Source organism: Engystomops pustulosus, chromosome 6 (genome assembly GCF_040894005.1).
Source record: "Engystomops pustulosus chromosome 6, aEngPut4.maternal, whole genome shotgun sequence".
Classification (NCBI taxonomy): Eukaryota; Metazoa; Chordata; class Amphibia; order Anura; family Leptodactylidae; genus Engystomops; species Engystomops pustulosus.
The window spans coordinates 48,103,226-48,122,455 of NC_092416.1; the positions used below are offsets into that span (position 1 = coordinate 48,103,226).

Here is a 19,230-nt window from a genome sequence, read left to right on the forward strand (position 1 = left end):
GCAGCGACAAGAGAAATGAACAAGAGATGAATTGTGAAGCCGTCATCTTTTTCATACCATACTAATATATGACATGCCTAAATTAGTTACAGGATCTGAAAGTTACTTTTCCATTTGCATATCTATTGTCAACCTTTAAATTACAATTGTTCTTTTCTTTTAACCTCTCTCTTCCATAACTTCAGGCTCCTTTGTTCACTTCTCAAAAACGTCTCGAGTCTTAACTTGAGAAAGCAGCGGAGAAGTCACAAGTGTGGGCTGTCTTATGGAGAATTGATGACTGAAATGATTGTCAAATCTTCCATAGAGGAGATCACAAAGTGTCTCTATGAGAACAGCCATCTATCTAGAAGTCGCTCCCCCCGTGTCTGCCAGCTAGGTGGGGACCGCTGATGTGGGATGCCCATTGTTGTAGCCCCGCTGGTGCCCACTGTGGAGCCAGGCATGAAGAATACTTGTTTATTCCAAATCCAGGATTGTAGGATTCCTACCATGGGAAAACATTCCTCCCTTTGCCAGGAGATGAGTGGATTATGTGGGGTATGTAACTGAATGGCAGCAAGCAATGCCAGGCTGTATTGTCTACCCACCTCCCCCAACACAGGACTGAATGATGCCTACTATTAAACCCCACGTCAAAAGCGTCTATACAACCAAGTGATAAATGAGTGATTTATACCGGAATATAGCCATGTGGAGTGAGGGAGGGCAATGTGCCACATGCATAGATATAGCAGATAAAAGAAAATAACACAGCACATCAAAGATCTATCAAAGGTCTTCTAACATATTAGAAGACACTATGGGGCTCATTTACTAAGGGTCCGTTGGACGCATTTTCGTCTGGTTTCCCGACATTTTCCGTCGAATTGCCCCAGGATTTTGGCGCACGCGGTCGGATTTTGGCGCATCGGCGCCCGCTTGCACGAGACAGAAATCGGGGGGCGGGCCGTCGGACAATGTGCGGGATTTAACAATTAGAAATGTGTCGCAAGACACACACTTACAAGCACCGGGAATAAGCAGGTGAACTCCGGCAGACCTCGGCACAGAAGGGACGGATGCAGGAACTCGGACGCACGAGCTATGTGAATCGTGTCGGACCTGAATCCTCGTCGGACATCGCACCGCGGGATCGCGACAGGACCGGGTAAGTAAATCTGCCCCTATATGTCCAGAGTTCCATATGGTGGAGGTAAGGTGAGATATAGCTACGTGTCCTGTATCCTGACAGCACTTGAGCCGGGATAGAAGATCAATCGTTGTGGGTAAATAAACGCGCTTTTCAATAATGGAAACACTTTATTTCATAAACCGACAAAGCGTTTCGGGGGCGTACGGCTCCCTTCCTCAGGTCCATATAATTTCACAAAGTTTTAATCAGAAAAAGACAAGTATAGAGAATTGGTCCCAGAGTGTAAAATAGACCAATTACTAGTGTAACACTATATATAATTAAATACGTATGTACCATTTTCATAAATACGTATACCACTTTCATATAAAAACATAATAATAAAAGAATAAAAATTGCTAGTTGATGGGTAATGGTGCATTTCATAGGGTAGGTACTAAATAGTAAGCATAGTTACATTTCATGTATACAACAATTGTGCATATTTTGATAAATTTCATGTATACAACAATTGTGCATGAATTAGAAAAGGTAGATATAGCCACGGACAGACAGAAACATAAGTAGACATAGATAGACAGGCATCAGATATAAGAGAGTCCAATGTATGTATAGTATGTAGATAGATAGATAGAATGATATATATTATTAAATGTCATGTCAAAGGTATCTATTAAAAATGTAGTGGAGAGGTGTACTGGGGAAGCTGGATATTTAGATTAAATCATCAATCAATAGAAATGGCAAATAGATATGAGATAGACAGGTAAGTGTCCTGAAAGATAGAGATAGATACTCTAGATGATGGATAAGATATATATTTTTACAAATATTTAGCTCCATATTAATTTACATACACTTCTGTTTTGGTGGGGTAGACATATGCTTCAAGTTTCAGAACCTTTTGATTTTTGAAATCTATAAATGAGTAAGTCCAGACTGATAGATATACAGTATATATGTATAGAAATACATGGCAGTGCCAAAGATCATAAAGAAGCATATGCATTACATTTTTAATAAAACTTCTAACATATGATATCCAATATGTTCTCCTACATCACGTTAGCACTACCTGGCCTACATTACAGAGGGCTGCTGAGGTCTTGTGGAGCCGTATGTGTACATCTTGTTATGTGTATTTCTGTCATCAGACACATGCAAACTTTTCTTCTTCTGTGTTAAAGTTTAGTGTTTTCATCTTTATTAGTGACTAGTGACACTAGTATGATCTCTCTATATATATATAGTTTAGGGGGTGCTGACTTAGTGTAGTATTCACATGTGAGAATGTGGCTTATATTTGATCCTTGAAGTAATGAACTTCCTACTTTTCTGTACTTGCATGTACAGTATCTTGACGCTCTCAGTAGGGAGAGAGACTTCACCTGCAGACTGTATATTTATTTTCCATTTTTTTAGGAGGTGCTGTCTTTCTTTATTGTTGTTGTCTACCTACCTATCTATATATCATCATCTGGCTATCCAATACCGTTTGTATTCTCTTGTTCTAATTATTGGGTTGTCCACATTCAGCCAATAATTGATATTGTTTGTGTAATGAAAAGTTATAATTTTCCCATATACTTTCTGTATCAAGTCCTCACTGTTTTCTAGATCTCTGCTTGCTGTCCTTCATCAGGATATTTCATTGTTTACTTCCTGTGGATAAAAAACGGCCCCTGGTCATGTGATGTCACACAGGTGCACGGCTCATTATAACACACAGGTCTGAATACTCTCTGTGATAATTGTGACGTAGCTTGACCATAATTGGAGCAGACATACCCTTGGCGCAGCCGCACATGTGCCCATTAGGAAGAGGGCCTCAGTTTCTAATGTCCATTAAACTGTATGTAAACCGATGAGCTAGTGAATTTCATGACTATTGAGTATTAATACATGAACGGAGAAACACAAGGAGACGTCTCTCTCTATATATATATATATGTACTCTATGTATGAATATACACCCATTTTATATATTTGAAACAATGGAGCTGTCACACATGGTTCTGATAATAGTCATTGCACATTATCTATGAAGTCACAATGGTGACTAGTGTATTGTATAGTGCCAGAGTCCTTCATGGTCTGAGATAATGTGCAGCTCCGGTCCCACCTCTCACCCACATACAGAGTACACACGGGTGACTCTGCTGGGTGTACCTGACATGATGAATGAAGTGTTGCTTGAAGCTGATTGAATCCTGGCTCATAGCTGGGCACTGAATTCCTTTCTCTTGTTGAAAGCATTGAGCTTACTAAGCCTTTTCTCCTCACCCATCCTTCATGTCTGTCCATCTTGTCTAAACATAATCATTATTCCTTTGCACTTTGGCACGGCCGGGGCTCAGATGCATCCATTAGCAGAAACAGTTGTTGGGGCTGTGGATGACGCTGCTTCAGTCGACAGGTTTTACTCTGCTAAACTACTAGACCCCTCCGGTAGAGTATAAATTGGCTTTTCTAAATTCCCTATTTTATGTGAAATCTAATCCGTTTACCTATAAAATATCTCCCCCAAAGTCAGACAAATATGACTCTTCTAATCCCTTTTTCACATGAGATGAGTCAAGTTTAGTGGCCGTGGGTCACTGTAGAAGCCCCTATCTTTGGTTCTATAGTACCTAGAAACAAGCTTGTCATGGCATATTAGAGTAACCTGTCTTTCAGATCACATCAGCTTTCTGTTCTGCGAGCTACAGATCTGGATATGAGGCAGTTAAAGAAAAAGGCTGGAACTAACTGGATCTTTATTTGCAGCTTCCATTTCCATGTATGTTTTTGGCTGCCTGTATCTCTGGTTCTGTAGCTCACAAAGCCAGTAGTTAATGTCATCCTTATCTTTAAAGGGCACCTACCACCCCGATTCTACCTATAAAGGTAGAAGGGGTGGTAGGTGGATGGATGGAACGTGAGGATAGCCCTTTTTTGGGCTAATCCTCACGTCCCGGGTGTCTTTTACAAAACTTTATTACATCTATATGCAAATTTTTTTTATGTGGCTACTGGGGCATGTTACTCCGCCTACCAGGTAATCTTCGGCGCGCAGTAGCCGGGGGACTCGGACGAGGGTGCGCAGCTACCAGGAGCTGCGTGCCAAAGATTACCTGGTAGGTGGAGTAACGCGGCTACTGGGGCGTGGAGTAGCCGTGACTAGTAGCCTCATGTCCAGCTACTCCACGCCCAAGTAGCCGCATAAAAAAATTTGCATATAGATATAATAAAGTTTTGTAAAAGACACCCGGGACGCGAGGATTAGCCCAAAAAAGGGCTATCCTCACGTCCCATCCATCCACCTACCACCCCTTCTACCTTTATAGGTAGAATCGGGTGGTAGGTTCCCTTTAACATGACAAAGAAGCATGTTTATAGGTGGTATAGAACAGGACATAGGGGCTTCTGAAGTGACCAACCACCTGCAACCACTAAATTTGACTCATTTCATATGAAAATGTGAAGAAGAGTCACATTTGACTGAGTTTGGGGGGGGGGATTTTTTATATGTAAACTGTTGCGATTTCACGTAAAAGACTGAATTGTATAAAGGACATTTCATACCCTACCCGAGGGGTCTAGTAGTTTAGTGAGGTAAAACCTGCTGACAGGTTCTCTTTAACATTCCCATAAGCCTTGAATATGGGGACTGTAACAAGCATTAAGCTGACGCTGTCTGATCTTCCATACATAGAAATGGCCGAATAAATCAAGATTCTATTCGCCAAAGATTCGCTGAATTTGTCAAAAAGTTTGTTTCTGTTCAGAATTTATTTGGTTCAGACCTATGTTACTGCAATTGTCCTGGAAACTCTAGTCCTCTTGCCACCCATCACCCACCCCTATCCCTGATCTCTGGGATGATTGACAGCAGTGGGCAGTGTCAATTTTTAAAGATTTGACATAATAGATTTGCTAATTTCTACCTATATATATATACATACTCATTTTGACCAAGTGTGCATATATTTTCGTCAAGAAGGAATAAGCTGCTGCCAGACACCTTGGGTGTTACCTTATTTACCTAAAAACAAGGGATCACTTATGCTGTATTTAAACATGTCCAGTCTGGACTCCCCCCTCCCCTTCCCGAGATCATCCAGCTGTACTCATTGATGATCAGGGGCTTTGGTCAGCTTTGCCTTTATGGGCATCTTTTTAAAACAAAGTATATTTTTGGTAGCAAGGTTGAGGCTGAGTTGTCCTCTTTCGAGAGAATAATAGGCACCAGCTGAATAGGGGCTTAAAATCAAACGAGCGCCAAATCCTCCTCTATGGTGTCACATAGGGAGGATGGTTGAGGATGTTGGTTGTACATGTTTATTGAGAGCAGGAACATATGTACGAGGACTCATGGGTGAAGACCTTCTGAGTATAACATTTGGTGGGTGATTTGGGTATCCATGGGCCAGCTTGAAGGTTTATGCCCTTGGCTACCGCCCAGAATCTCTATATCTATATTATGACCCTCTACTGTTGCAGGCTATAGACGAGGGGCTGGCTAGGTATAAACTGCGGGCAGGAGGCTGACAGGCTATATATTGGGGTACAGAAGCTGGCAGGCTATATAATAATAATAATTATTATTAATAATAATAATGTCCCTGTCCCCATGGGGCTCACAATCTAAACAACCTACCAGTATGTTTTGGAGTGTGGGAGGAAACCGGAGGAACCATTGGAAACCCAGGCAAACTCTGTGCAGATGTTGACTCTGGGACTTAAACCCAGGACCTCAGCACTGCAAGGCAGAAGTGCTACCCACTCAGCCTCCGTGCTGCCCATAATGGAGGCATGGAGCTGGCAGGCTATATACTGGGGACAGGAGGCTGGATGGCTATATACTGGGGTAGGGGCTGGCTATATATTGGGTGCTGCTGGCTATTTACTAGGAGGCTGGCTATCTATATACTGGGGGTGGGCTGGCTGGATAGCTATAAACTGGGGGGCTGGCTATATACTGGGGAGCGGGGGGCAGGCTATATACTGGAGGGCAGGGGGCTGGCTAGCTATACACTGGGTAGCAGGTGGCTGCCAATATATATACTGAGGGACAGGGGGTTGGATGGCTATATACTGTTGCCGGGTTGGCTGGCTAGCTATATACTGGGGGGCAGGGGGCTGGCTAGCTATTCACTGGGAAGCAGGGGGTTGGCTAGCTATATACTGGGGGTAGGGGGCTGGCTAGCTATATACTGAGTGGGGGTTGTGACAAATGAATTTCCCTTCCTAGACTTATACTCAAGTCAATAGGTTTCCAAATTTTTTTGTGGTAAAATTGGGTACCTCGGCTTACGCTCAAATATATAAGCTAGTAGACTGGAAGCTTTTTTACAGAAAGCTACAGTATGTGGAAACACTGCCTCTATCTGTGTAGAAGATGACTTGTCCATTACTGACCACTGAGGAGGGGTTTTCCAGCTACCGTGCTCCTAAATTGTGTGGTAGCTGTGGCAGATCCTGTGTGGCTAACCCTTATCATATATGCAGTGTGTTTCTCTGGCCTAGTATGGACAACTAGAATTTATCACTTTGTATAAATAGACTGCTTCAAAGATCACCCCATGAATACATCGCCGGTATAAGGAATTATACCTCCACCGTAACGCTAGACGCCGTCTCTATAAATGTGCCGCAATCCGTATAAACGCCTAATGCTTCAGCCCCACGTCATTATTTGCAAAGACGCATTGAAACTATAAATAAATGCCAGTTCCTGTTGTGAACTGCAGTCCCCTCCCTTGGAGACGCGTTGACATTTGCATAAGGCACCGTAAAGATGGGGCTCATTGTGCTGGAGTGAATTGATTTAGGTAATTGAAAACATTTTGTTTGGTAATAAAGAAAATATAAACACTAGAGATTCCGGGTGCGCATGAGATTCGGCGCTGCTAATAATGGACCCTGTTTGCTCTGCTCTTGATATAGTATGATTACCGCTGATTAGCATTAATAGAGAGGCTTCTTCTGCGTCTTTAATCACAGGTGTTTGATTAGCATTGTGCTTCCAGATCAGGGACATCTGTCTTCTCATTACGTATTCCTCGCATAGAGTGGGGCAATTACGGAGTTTGGAACTACCGCGCCCCTTCCTCGCTATTTATTCTAATTTAGTGCTTATTAAATCTGCCACATGAAAGAAATGGTGCGCTGAATGCCAAAATGCTTTTACACTACAGAATGCCTGTCATTGTAAGAGACTGTACGCAATGGGACCCGCTCAAATTTACAACAGAGAACACAAAAAGTTCACAGGCGCTGATATAGTGTCACTACAAGATGTAAGACAGATAGAAGTCTATTTGGGAATCTTAATTCTGATTAAGAGGCCTAAGCTGGAAGAGAAACTGCCTTCATTTCCAGTGATCGACCGTAATGCCGCCACGAAATAACTAAGTTGTGTGTTCTTCTATGGAAGTGGAATAATAGACCAAAAAATAAAATTAAAGAGGACCCAATATGCTATTTACCCTCTCTCATACAGCTCCCCCATTGCTCTTGAGACATTTGAAAATGCCGACTTACCAAAGTGACTCACCTTCGGCAATGACTCAATGGCATCATCAAGCTTTTCTATGTGTTGAGAGATTCCAAGTAGTGGAGCACATCTAGGAGCCTCCAGGCAGTGTCTTGCCCAGGGCGGCAGGGTTATAGGTTTGTTTGCCTACAGAGTACTGCAACTTTAACCCCTCTACTTGACATTGAGCTGTAATCCTTCTACTAACTAAAAGTTATCAAGAAGCTGTTGTGCAGGGGGTGTAAATTGAGAGGATGTGGCCACAAACAGGCGCAGGAGGCTTAGCGGGTCCATAAGGTGTCACTTTCCCATATGAGAAGACTATTACTATAAACCATACATTATAGCTGGGGGCCTGGCATAGACTTTGCATTGGGGCCCGTTAGCTTGAATTTATCCCACTAGTATTATGCTTAGCTAACAGGTGATTAGTGAGGTGCCAATCATCAGATATTAATGGTCCTTCTAATGAGAGACCATCTCTTTAAAGGAAACCTACCACCAAGGATCTACCTATTAAGGTAGATCCGGTGGTAGGTACCACTAATGTATGTAAGGATAGCCCTTTTTAGGGCTAATCGTTTAGTCCCCTTTAGTCCCCTTTTTTAATCTTTAATTGTGGTATGTGCTAATTTACTAAAGAGGCTACCGGGGCATGGAGTAGCCGGAGCTGAGGCTACACAGTGCAGCTACTCCATGCCCCAGTAGCCTCTTTGATCCTCTTACCCAGATATCTTCATCGTGCAGTAACAAGAAGCTAAACGCCATCGTCCACGAAGCCAGAGTTCTGCAGAGCCGGGGCAGCACTCCCTCGTCCCTGGAGCACGGAGTTCTTAGCGCTCCTCCTAGCTGCACGCTGAAGATATCTGTGTAGAAGGATCAAGGAGGCTACTGGGATGTGGAGTGTAGCCTCAGCTCTGGCTACTACACGCCCAAGTAGCCTCTTTGGAAAATTAGCATATTACCACAATTAAAGATTAAAAAAGATACAGGGGACTAAAGGATAAGCACTAAAAAGGGCTATTCTTACATACATTAGAGGTACCTTATTAGGTAGATCCATGGTGGAAGGTTTCCTTTAAAGTTTTCATCACTGAAGTGGAGTTTAGTGGTCCAAAAAAACAACAAAAGAATAGTAAAATCAGGAAACTTATATGAACTAGAAAAAGGCACAGCATTTACCATGACACCCCCAGATAGAAGTACCACATCTACATCTACCTTTTTCCCCAAATTTTCTTGAAGACACTTCAAGGGTACAGCCAGTAACCTATGGATGGAACAATTCAAAACTTGGCTTTACAATGTACCCATAACAATACAGGATCGATACATTTTGGTTCAGTGCTATCAGATAATATGTGTGCTGCATCTAATGGAGCTGTCTATGTTACTGATGATATGTTTTCGAGGCACAACCTGTGTCGATGCTCCTTCCAGCAAATCTCCAGAAACTCCTAGCAGGAACAATAAATAATGCCAATGTTTGGCTGACTACGACTACAGTTATAGTTCTGTCTTTTGCTCGTCTTCAAATAGCACTGGCTGCATTTTGTGTAGGACCTAAGGTCAGTCCATAATCACATCCCCTCAACTTCTTTGTCTTTTTCTTTTTTTAGGGGAGTATGTTGTGATGGTAGAAGATGTAACCAGTCCACCATTCCTGGGAATCGCTCTTCCAACTGCTTTTAAACTTGTTAGAATTGTTCCTGAAAAAAACAAAGGAAAAAAATAAATGGACGTCTGAGATGCTGCATATTCCAGCTGTGAACTGAATATTATATTTAATGTTTTATGTCTCTTCTATTCTTTTATGAATTTGTAAGATCTATTGATAAATCCACATTGTGGCAACATATTGTTCTATGTTTTGTCTTTCTTTTTTACATTTTGTAACAGAAACAGAAATTTTCAGAAACAGGCTTAAAAAAAATTTGTTATACTCTATAGCAGCGATGGCGAACCTTTTAGAGACTGAGTGCCCAAACTACAACAAAGACTCACTTATTTATCGCAAAGTGCCAACACAGAAATTTAATTTGTGGTTTATACTCCCTTCTCTGTCACAGTTTTCATTGATACCAGCACCTGAGGACACCAATAAAGCAGAAAATAGTCCCAGTTCCAGCTGTCACTTCAAAATACCTCTGTGCACAGCAAGTCCTGGGCTGTCTGGGACTGCAGGAAGATGCCTGGAGTCTTCTCTGGTGATGGCCTGAGTGCCCACAGAAAGGGCTCTGAGTGCCACCTCTGGCACCAGTGCCATAGGTTAGCCATCACTGCTCTATAGTATAACATACTCTATAGTATAAGTGTTGTTACCTCTGCCGCTTTGGTTTCTGTCTAGATGTTGGAGCCGCAGCAATGGCCACTAATCACCAGAGGACGGAGAAACCTTGTCCACTGGATTTTCAGCACTCGGCCAACTTCTGAGTGAAGGTTTATATTTGGCTAGACCAATTTTCTATTGGTCTACTCTCCACCAGTTTTTAGCGCCAAAAAAATGAAGAAGACACATATTAAAGGGAACCTGTCACCAGGAGATCCATTTTTAGCACTCCCCCAGTCCCCACAGAGCATAGTACATACACTGCCAAAGTGTTTTTGTATACAAAATAGGTTTTACAGAAAAAAAGATATGTTATATTGTAGCTTTCATTAGCATGTGCTGTGTGACTAGGCAGTTGCCTTTTGGGAGGGGCTGGAAAGGAGCAGTTCCCCCCCACCCTTGGGAAACATGTGACCTTTTCAAATATATGAATAACTCCCCACACTCAGGATTGGCTGTAGAGGAGCAGGGGGCGTCGCTAAGCCCAGTGATGGGTGTTTTCATATATTTGAAAAGGTCACATGGAGAAGTTGTTCCCCAAGGGTGGGGGGGAACTGCTCCTTTCCAGCTCCTCCCAAAAGGCAACTGCCTAGTCACACAGCAGATGCTAATGAAAGGTACAATATAACATATCTTTTTTTCTGTAAAACCAATTTTTAATACAAAAACACTTTGGCAGTGTACGTACTATGCTCTGTGGGGACTGGGGGAGTGCTAAAAATGGGTCTCCTGGTGACAGGTTCCCTTTAATTTTGTTGGTGTTTTGTTTTCTGAGCAGAGTGGGAGAAGTCAGAAAATCTAATTTTTTTTCTGGCACCGACCACTAATAAATAGGTCGGAAAGGAGAACAGGCGGTGGGAGAACAAAAATGTGTAGAGTAGATAACAAGACAGGGCTACATTCCCACGAAATTTATTTGATACACTGGACAAACCGCGGGATTTAACTTTGAATTTGTGTCGCAAGATCAAGCACTTACATGCACCAGGATGAAGAAGGTGAACTCTGTCGGACCTGAGCGGGGAAGTGGCACATGCAGAATATCGAGCGCACGATATTAGTTAATCGTGGCAGCTGTGCATTGGAGTCGAGGAACGAACCTCGGGGATCGCCCAGGGATGGGTAAGTAAATCTGCCCCATTGTTACATAGTGAATATGGTTGGAAAAAGACATGTCCATCAAGTTCAACCAAGGAAGGGAAGGGATTGGATGAAGAAATGATGGATCTCACATCTTTGTCCTCCAATGCTTCTTACAACAGAGAGCTAAAATGTGGTGGAAATGTAGCCTTAAGAGGACAGGCTGACCATATATTGTAGTTTTGCACAAGATGTGGCTATGATTGACCACAGGAACTGTTGACTCCAGGCGTCCTTTCACCATATGAAAAAAGAGACTAGAATAGCTGATGATGATGCTTGTATTCACTTAAAGTATGCGGACAGTATAAAGAGTGAATAAAATGTAACTTTTAATATTGATAATTAAAAATTGTTGATAAAAATATGTGTTGAAAAGATTAGGGCACTCATAAACAAATAGGCTGTCTAAAAAGAATAAAGAATAAACCAAATGTCTGGTTCTACCATAGACTGAAGAGTCCTTCAAGGGTATGCCATGTTTGTGTTTGTTTCAATGTTTCACAAATAATGGTATTAAAGGACTCACCACTGAGATGGTCTATGGTTGAGAAAAAATGTTGGCAGAAGCGTCTCTTGTTCACCCGTCTTAGTGTGTATCTGGATTCTGATGAGGAAACTGGAACCCGTGTCTCAGAATACCGTTCAGCAGGTGGTGCGTACACAGTGGGGGCGTTGTGTGGAGGCGTGTGTCCAACAGGATATTGTCAAACTGTCAAAGAAACGGGGGATTGGGTAAAAGTACTAACCCTATTAACCCCTAACCAGACAGATTGCTATTGGTCCCTAAATATCCTAACCTCGGAGCCGCAGCCCTAATTAGCTGCCACCCCGACTGGAACCTTTCCCTATAAACACTGGCCCTGTTAAAGACCTATGGAGTCCAGGGAAGGTGTATTATATTGCTTTACAGTAGTGATGTGATGCTCTCACATCAGGAGTTCATCCAGTTCATCCAGGAGCACATCCAGGAGTTCATATCATCTTGGGAATATTGTTTATGACACTAGAGACGCCCCTACATTGTCTGACCTGTCCAAGAAGAATTTTATTTATACATTAACAGGAGGAACCTTAAGGAAGATGTTCTTGAATTATTATTTTATGAGGCATGCTAGTATCTGCTCACATGTGTAAGGTGATGGGCTCTAGTTTATGTGAAATCGGCAAATCTTAATATGTTCCCTGTATAAAAGATAACTGTACAGTATCTCCTGATGTAGATGGCACTTGGCCGCTACACTGCTCACTAGACCGTGCTCTGTCTAGGTCCAGAATATTCCAGGATATGTTATCTAATGTCCCTTTTCCAATCGGTGCTAAGCTACTCTCAGGGAAAGAAGCTTCCATCTGATCCTGACCTGGCATGGCCTTTCCATGGAGCTTTTCATAGCTTGTTTCATTCCTGGGAATGCAGTAGGGTTTACTTCTCATGGCCGCCTGTGACAAGTGTCCACCAGTTGTTGCTGTCCTTTTTCCGGATAGTGGCGTCATAAGCCTTACTGGCCGGCAGCTGCCTGTGACAGGAATAAGTACAGAATGGGTGAGGCACAATTACCGTCTACCTAGAAAAAGGAGTCACAGCCCGTGAAAACATACATAGGCTCATGCAAAGTCTATATATAATTTGTATGTCGGACATAGTTTTTCCAATCACAATTAGTTTTTGGTTTCTACTGGTATAGAATAATGTGACAGATTTGTCCTTTCATTCATTTTACAACGATAAACTGGATGGCCCATTGGGAAAAATATTCCAATAAGAATATTCCAATAAGTAGTGGTGATCACCTGGAAGCCACTTGGTCAATGCATATCACCCACAAAGGGTAGAAATAGTCACAATCTTCTCATAAGTGAGCTATGGGATGTAATAAAAAATTCTTTGGTTGATCGGTATTTGGGCTGTGGGTTTTAGCAAGTCGCCAAAGAGGTGTCGGAATGAATGCTAAAAGAAATTTTAAAAATAAGGCACCCAAGGGCGCTACTCAACTATCTTCATTTCCATAAAGACCATATATACTGTATGTGTATGGCTATGGATACGTTATAATATTCTTTTGTATACTTTTCAGACTTGGGCCACATACCGGTTGTGCAATGTATAAAAAGTGCACTTCATTAGCTTGAAAAGTTATATTTTATTAGCATTTTCCCTTTGGCTAGAACTTTTCTTTACAATTTACTAGTTTCCTGTGCCTGTGATTTTAATGAATTTTGTATTGCAAACTCCGAAAATTCCAGTAACGTAATAAGCATCCACATAAAAAAAAGGACATTTGGTGCATGTACAGTATTTACTGATTGTACGTAGCCTGAAAAGTGTAGTCTCCTCTAGTGTTCAAGGGTGCAAGGTGCCCTCTGTAACAAAGACATACAAAACAGTGCCGGAAAAAGGAACAGATGTTCATAAGGCACTTTTGTTTTTGAGAAGGGTACGCACAGTTACCCTTCATCTTGGCCCATGGAAAGCATCCACCTCCATTTATATTCATTTTCTCACCTCTGCTGTGAAGCTGGACTTGGCAGTAGTTAGTGGTCTTAGCACAAAGGAACACTGTTAATCAGCAAGCGGGCATATAGATCCATTTTATGTAGCAATGCATTGGATGGATGCCAGGCTAATCCAGACCAGTTATGGAAGCTGCAGAGGAACAAATTCCATGCCACAAAATTAGCACTTAACAAATGTAGGAGTCTAGAATGATTAAAAATATATTATCAAATGTGGATGAATTTATGCTGGAGGCATTCAAGTGTTATTGTATATGGGGGACTTATCACAACTGGGTGCATTGTGAGCCCACCAGTACAAAATATACCTAAAATCCTCAGGGCCGAATTATAGAGAGGGCTCTAGGGGTGCATGCCCTGGAGCCCCCACCACTTTAATCATAAGGTGGCCCCCTTGTAAGAGCGGAAAGTCTGGGTGTTATTCGCAGTGGCAGTGCCACCACACTATGAACCTGCCTCCAAGCTGTGACAGTAATTCACTGGCTCTGTCAATAAGAGAGTGCCCGCCCTGGTGGTACTCAATCGAATTTTGCACCCAGCATGCTTTTTCAAGAGCGGAGCTGCATGCAGAGTGACACTTGATTCTCCACCTTCCCCTTAGTACCTAATACTAGTTTACTGAACTGGTTGCCGGCTAATACGTAGCCAATCAGATTGGCCTGATCTGTAAGAGAAGGGAACTCTCAGGAAAACATTGGGACTAACATGTAAGGTGAACATTTAATATTAATGTTAATTTAGTAATGTATACCACTGTCTGAAAATTCTGGAGATGAAATAACTTTGGAGGACCTTCAAGGGTCCTGCAAGTGCTCTTAACACCTAATAATAATAATAATAATTCCTTTATTTATATAGCTCACACAGATTACACAGAGCTTGCCAGATCAGTCACCTAAAATCATATTAGCGGGGCAATAATCGCAAGATGCTGACGATTTTTCACTAGAAAAACATCACATGATATATTGAGATGAGTAAAATGCCAATGTACTTATGGACAAGTAAGATATCTATATCTGGCTCATTATGGAGGGTCTGGAGTGTTCAACCTCCATAGCTCAAAATTCCCTAATAAACCCAATATTTTATATGTTTTGAATGTTGCTAATCTACAGTAAAATGATCACTCAGAATTGTTTTAAGGAGTGGCGGTCAGGATGCATAATATGCAGCACAACAAAAATGATTTCAAATGCAAACCGACCTGGATAGGCAGTGGTCTTCTCACAGAGCTGGTCTCTTTGGAGATTTGCACTGTATCTTATTTGACCATTATGGTCCAGACTATGGAATTATGTCAAGGACACATCTTGCAGATTCCTTACCGGATGGTTGCCAGCTTATGGTACAAGACTGTTTCTTGCTTCCCATTGTCTGAAATAAAGAACCAGTCATCCTTTTATATTTCTTCACCACTCCCATCCAAAGTGGAAAATGATCTTCCATCTTTTCATAAGGGCTGTTTGATGAGTTTAGTGCCAAGGACTGATCACTATGGTTGGGATTGATATTGATATATGATGCACTGAGTACGTGTCGTCTCGGCTGCATAAGAACTTCTGCCTTAAGAAATGAGCAGAAGACTCCTTGTTCTTTTATTTATTGAGGGTAAGATGTGAAGATCATGCATCTAATTTTCCTTAATGAACATCGATAGGTAACTTCCATTAATTGTGACAAGTAATTGCATCTGATGAGTTGTTTGTAATAATTTGGGATATTTTAATGTGGATTTTTAGTAGATAATCAAACTAATCCTAAATGGAAACATCTTACCTCCATAGTAAGCTTCAGATGTTTGGCTGAAATCCTCATGTCGGGCACAGATGTAATAAAAAAACAGAGCTCAGGAATGATACTGTATGATGGATAAGGTACCAAGTTGTTCCAATTTTTTGCTAGTTTCATTCCTACAAGTATCAAAACAATAAAACACTGGAAGAGAACATCTGAAATGATTTAACATTGATTCTCATGGTGGTAGAAGTCAGGGGAAAGCTCGGTGAGTCTTCATGGAACATTGCAGCTCCATCAGGTATCTTCTAATCATCAGCTGGAAGTACAACGTTCCTCATAATGCATGAACTGTAAAAGCATGGTCACTACACTGATGATGTCATTGTTGGACGCTGAAAGTGTTAAATACTCAAGTAACCATATGTAACACCAGAACATTACACTAAGGAAATGAGTACAATAGTTTTAAGTGATATTCCATTAGGGGAACTCTGATTAAAACATCTGTTCTGGATTGAGTCTAGTGAGGTTCTTGGCTTTGGACATATATACTGAATTTTTTGTGTGGAGAACTGAAATACTATAGAAGATATTTTTCCAGTTCCAGTAATAATCACCCAAGCTCTGAATTTCACCAACTTGTATTTGTTACATGAAATAAGACACAATGATGGTTTGACCAACCCAATGGGGCACATTTACTTACCCGTCCTTTCGCTATCCCCAAGGTGCGTTCCTCGACGAGAATGCACAGCTGCCACGATTGTCTACCAGCGTGCGCCGATATCTTGCATGTCCACAATCAGGTCCACCGGCGTTCACCTTCTTCTTCCCGGTGCATGTAAGTGCTTGGCTTGCGACACAATTTAAATGTTAAGTCCCGCGCTTAGTCCGAATCAGTTTGATCATCCAATGGCCCGCCCCCAGACTTGTGTCGCATGAAAGCCATCGCTGTTACGCCAAAATCCCCAGTTAAATGCGACACACATCAGAAATTGGCGTAATATCCGCGGACCCTTAGTAAATGAGCCCCAATAAGTCCAGATTTCAGGATATTTTTGTCTGGTGCATTTACAAAAGTATCAGATATGAGAAGGGCAATAGATATAGGAAATAGATTGGATAGCCACCATTTATGTGCTGGATTATGCCATACAGACACAGGTAGGATGAGTGGTTGCTTCACCTTTGTATCACAGAATTATGGTCTGACCTTGAATCTTTTTGAATCGTATTTTGCCTAATTGTGAAGCAAGAAAACTTGTGCAGATCCTCATTGCTTAATTAGAAGATGGATGTGTCCACTCCTGGAGCTCATATTCTGTAAACGATTAAATAATAAATTATGATCTATAAAACTCACCTGGCTGATAATATGATAAACCGGACTGGCCAGGCAACCAACGCTATTGAGGAACCACCTAAAGCAATAGTGAGTTTTCCTATCACTAGAGCTGGTGCTACTAGCGGTCCTACTAGTTATTTTGTCACCCTCTAATCCGAAAAACTAAAGTGTATAAATGGATTGTGGAACTTCCAGACCGCTGCCCCCTACAGACAATATACAATATACCCCAGAGCCCTTATCGGCCATACCTGTATTTTTAATCCCGCATCATGTCATAAGGCCTCTTGTCATTTTAAGGGAGCAGCCCTACAAGGTAGCTAAAAGAGGCGTGGTTTACATATTTTCCCAGAATCCCCTAGTGGAGCATCCATGGCTATAAGACTCCACACACCTACATGGTGGCCTTAATTTGCAGTCTCCGTAAGGAGAAGTCTTACTTCCTATCTATTACCAAACAGAATATTTGTGTTCGGTTTTGCCAGTTAATTTCTAATCCTCTTTTGAATGTGTTTCATCCTACATGATCAGGTGCAGTAGCCGGGAGGCTGATAGATTGCACTGAGCTTCCAGCACTCCCCCCTCCTCCTCCTCCCCCGGGCCGGCCCCTCCCCATGTGTGAGCTGTGCCTAGTGTCTCCAGTCAGCACAGGTATCAGCACAGGGCACAGCAGGAGAGGTGACCCGGCCATACACCCAGGAGGCTCCTCTGCAGCTCCTGATAGTTGTGGTGGGGGTAGGATGGCAACACAGTCAGAGACCACATTGCTGCTGCCTTGTGTGATGTCCCAGCACCTGCCACCTCTACACTGACCAGCTCCAGAGCAGGGATGAGGGAGGACAACCACTCCCATCATACAGTGAGTAAGATCAGTGCACTGTATGATAGAAGACAGTCATCAGGGCTTGTGTGTCAGTTTTGTGACGTACAAGCCCTGAAATAATCGCAACGCCTTGTAAATCGCCAGACATTGCGATTATTTTGCTCCGCACACCCTCTCCATGCCAAGAGGGCATGAAGAAAATGCGGACAGCGGCGCCTGCGCCCTCGCTATAACCTGTGAACTTTCAAGTTTGCAGGTTACTAATCAATCAGACAAACTTAGGTTAAAGTACCCTAGAAGTTAAATAGTATACATATTTGTTATTTAAACTATAAATATCACAAAAATGTTTTTTTGTCAAGGTGACACACCACCCGAGTTATGCTCGGTTTTTTGGCGAATTTTGACACACCAAGCTAAAAAGGTTGCCCATCACTGCGCTAGGGGCTGTCTGTGCATAACAATGGAACCCGTCCAAAGGTTAGAGGATGGCAAACTCAACATGCCATTAATATTCATATCAAGGCAAAGCTTTCCCCTATATACAGTAGTGACTAAGAACTGACTGAAGAGAGCGAGGGACCAGAGCACAGCATAGGGTAGTCCCGGCCATGTCCGCACTTGAATAGACCTGGGAGACCTGTGCCTAGGGTTATGAAGTGAGGTGAAGTGATAGATCAGTGCATCAGGAACCAAGATGGAATGGGTACAGGTATCCATGGAGTGGGAGCTGTGGGTCACATGTAGTAGACCTTTAGCCAGACGGGCAATGCCAAAGAACGTCCTAAGGCAAATATGATTGAAAGTTGTGGGATCCATTGGAGGTGTAGCAACCTATATAGGATTGTTAGTTAGATGGGGTTCCCATGGCATTGCTTTTGGATTATATTGATACCCTTGACAGATTTTTCGCCCCCAGAGTTGGTGCTATGGGACTGGGGATTTGGTCTTTAGGGTCTTTCTTAGAATTACCCTTTCCAAACCTTCTTCAGTATCTCAGGGTTCCAAATGTTGACATTGTTACCAGGGGTGAACCTTAACTCTCTGCTGCCTGAGGCAAGCTATAGAATGGCACCCCTCTATCCCATCCAGTAGTAATATATCAGGATATTTTATGTATGTATTTTTCGTAAGTCAATTCTCCATTTAGTGTTTCAAGCCTGTGTTGACTTTGGATGAGAAGAGACCTAAGTGTCAGGTCCTGCTTTGTAGGAGGTGACTGTGCCTCTGATGCTGCTCCCCTATCTTGCTGCAAGTGGTGCTTCCTCAGGCAAAAAGGAACCATCAGCACCAGTATATAGTATAAGTCCGAATACTTGAGGCGCTTGGCCGAACCAATGTAAATACAGCAAAAATGAGCACCAAACCATGAATTGAAAGTGAAAGAATTGGGGTACTTTATCCACCCTGAGTGCTAGGTTTTAGATTGGGTAGCACTTCTGCCTTGCAGCGCTGGGGGCCTGGGTCCAAATCCCACTCAGGTCAACATCTGCAAAGAGTTTGTATATTTTCCCTGTGTTTGTGTGGGTTTCCTCCGGGTCCGCCAGTTTCCTCCCACACTCCAAATAAATTATATATATAAATAAAGAATTATTATTATTATTATTATTCAGGAGCCTTTCTCAATGTTGTTACATAAAGAGGTGGCTGTCCTTACTGTTCTGTGTTCGTGTGATCGGGGAAACGA

The 19,230-nt window shown here is 42.3% G+C and overlaps 1 protein-coding gene across 2 annotated transcripts in view; it reads left to right on the forward strand.

Moving 5' to 3' along the window:
* MORN1 (MORN repeat containing 1) overlaps window positions 1–9,517 on the forward strand; it is a 249,449-nt gene extending 239,932 nt beyond the window's left edge. The window contains exon 14 of one of the 2 annotated variants that reach the window (XM_072155971.1): window positions 9,272–9,517. In XM_072155971.1, coding sequence (XP_072012072.1) covers window positions 9,272–9,387 — 116 coding nt within the window. In that variant the 3' untranslated portion in view covers window positions 9,388–9,517. The remainder of the gene's footprint in view (window positions 1–9,271) is intronic. The other variant, XM_072155970.1, reaches the window with a different exon arrangement.
* The last annotated feature ends 9,713 nt before the right edge of the window (window positions 9,518–19,230 follow it).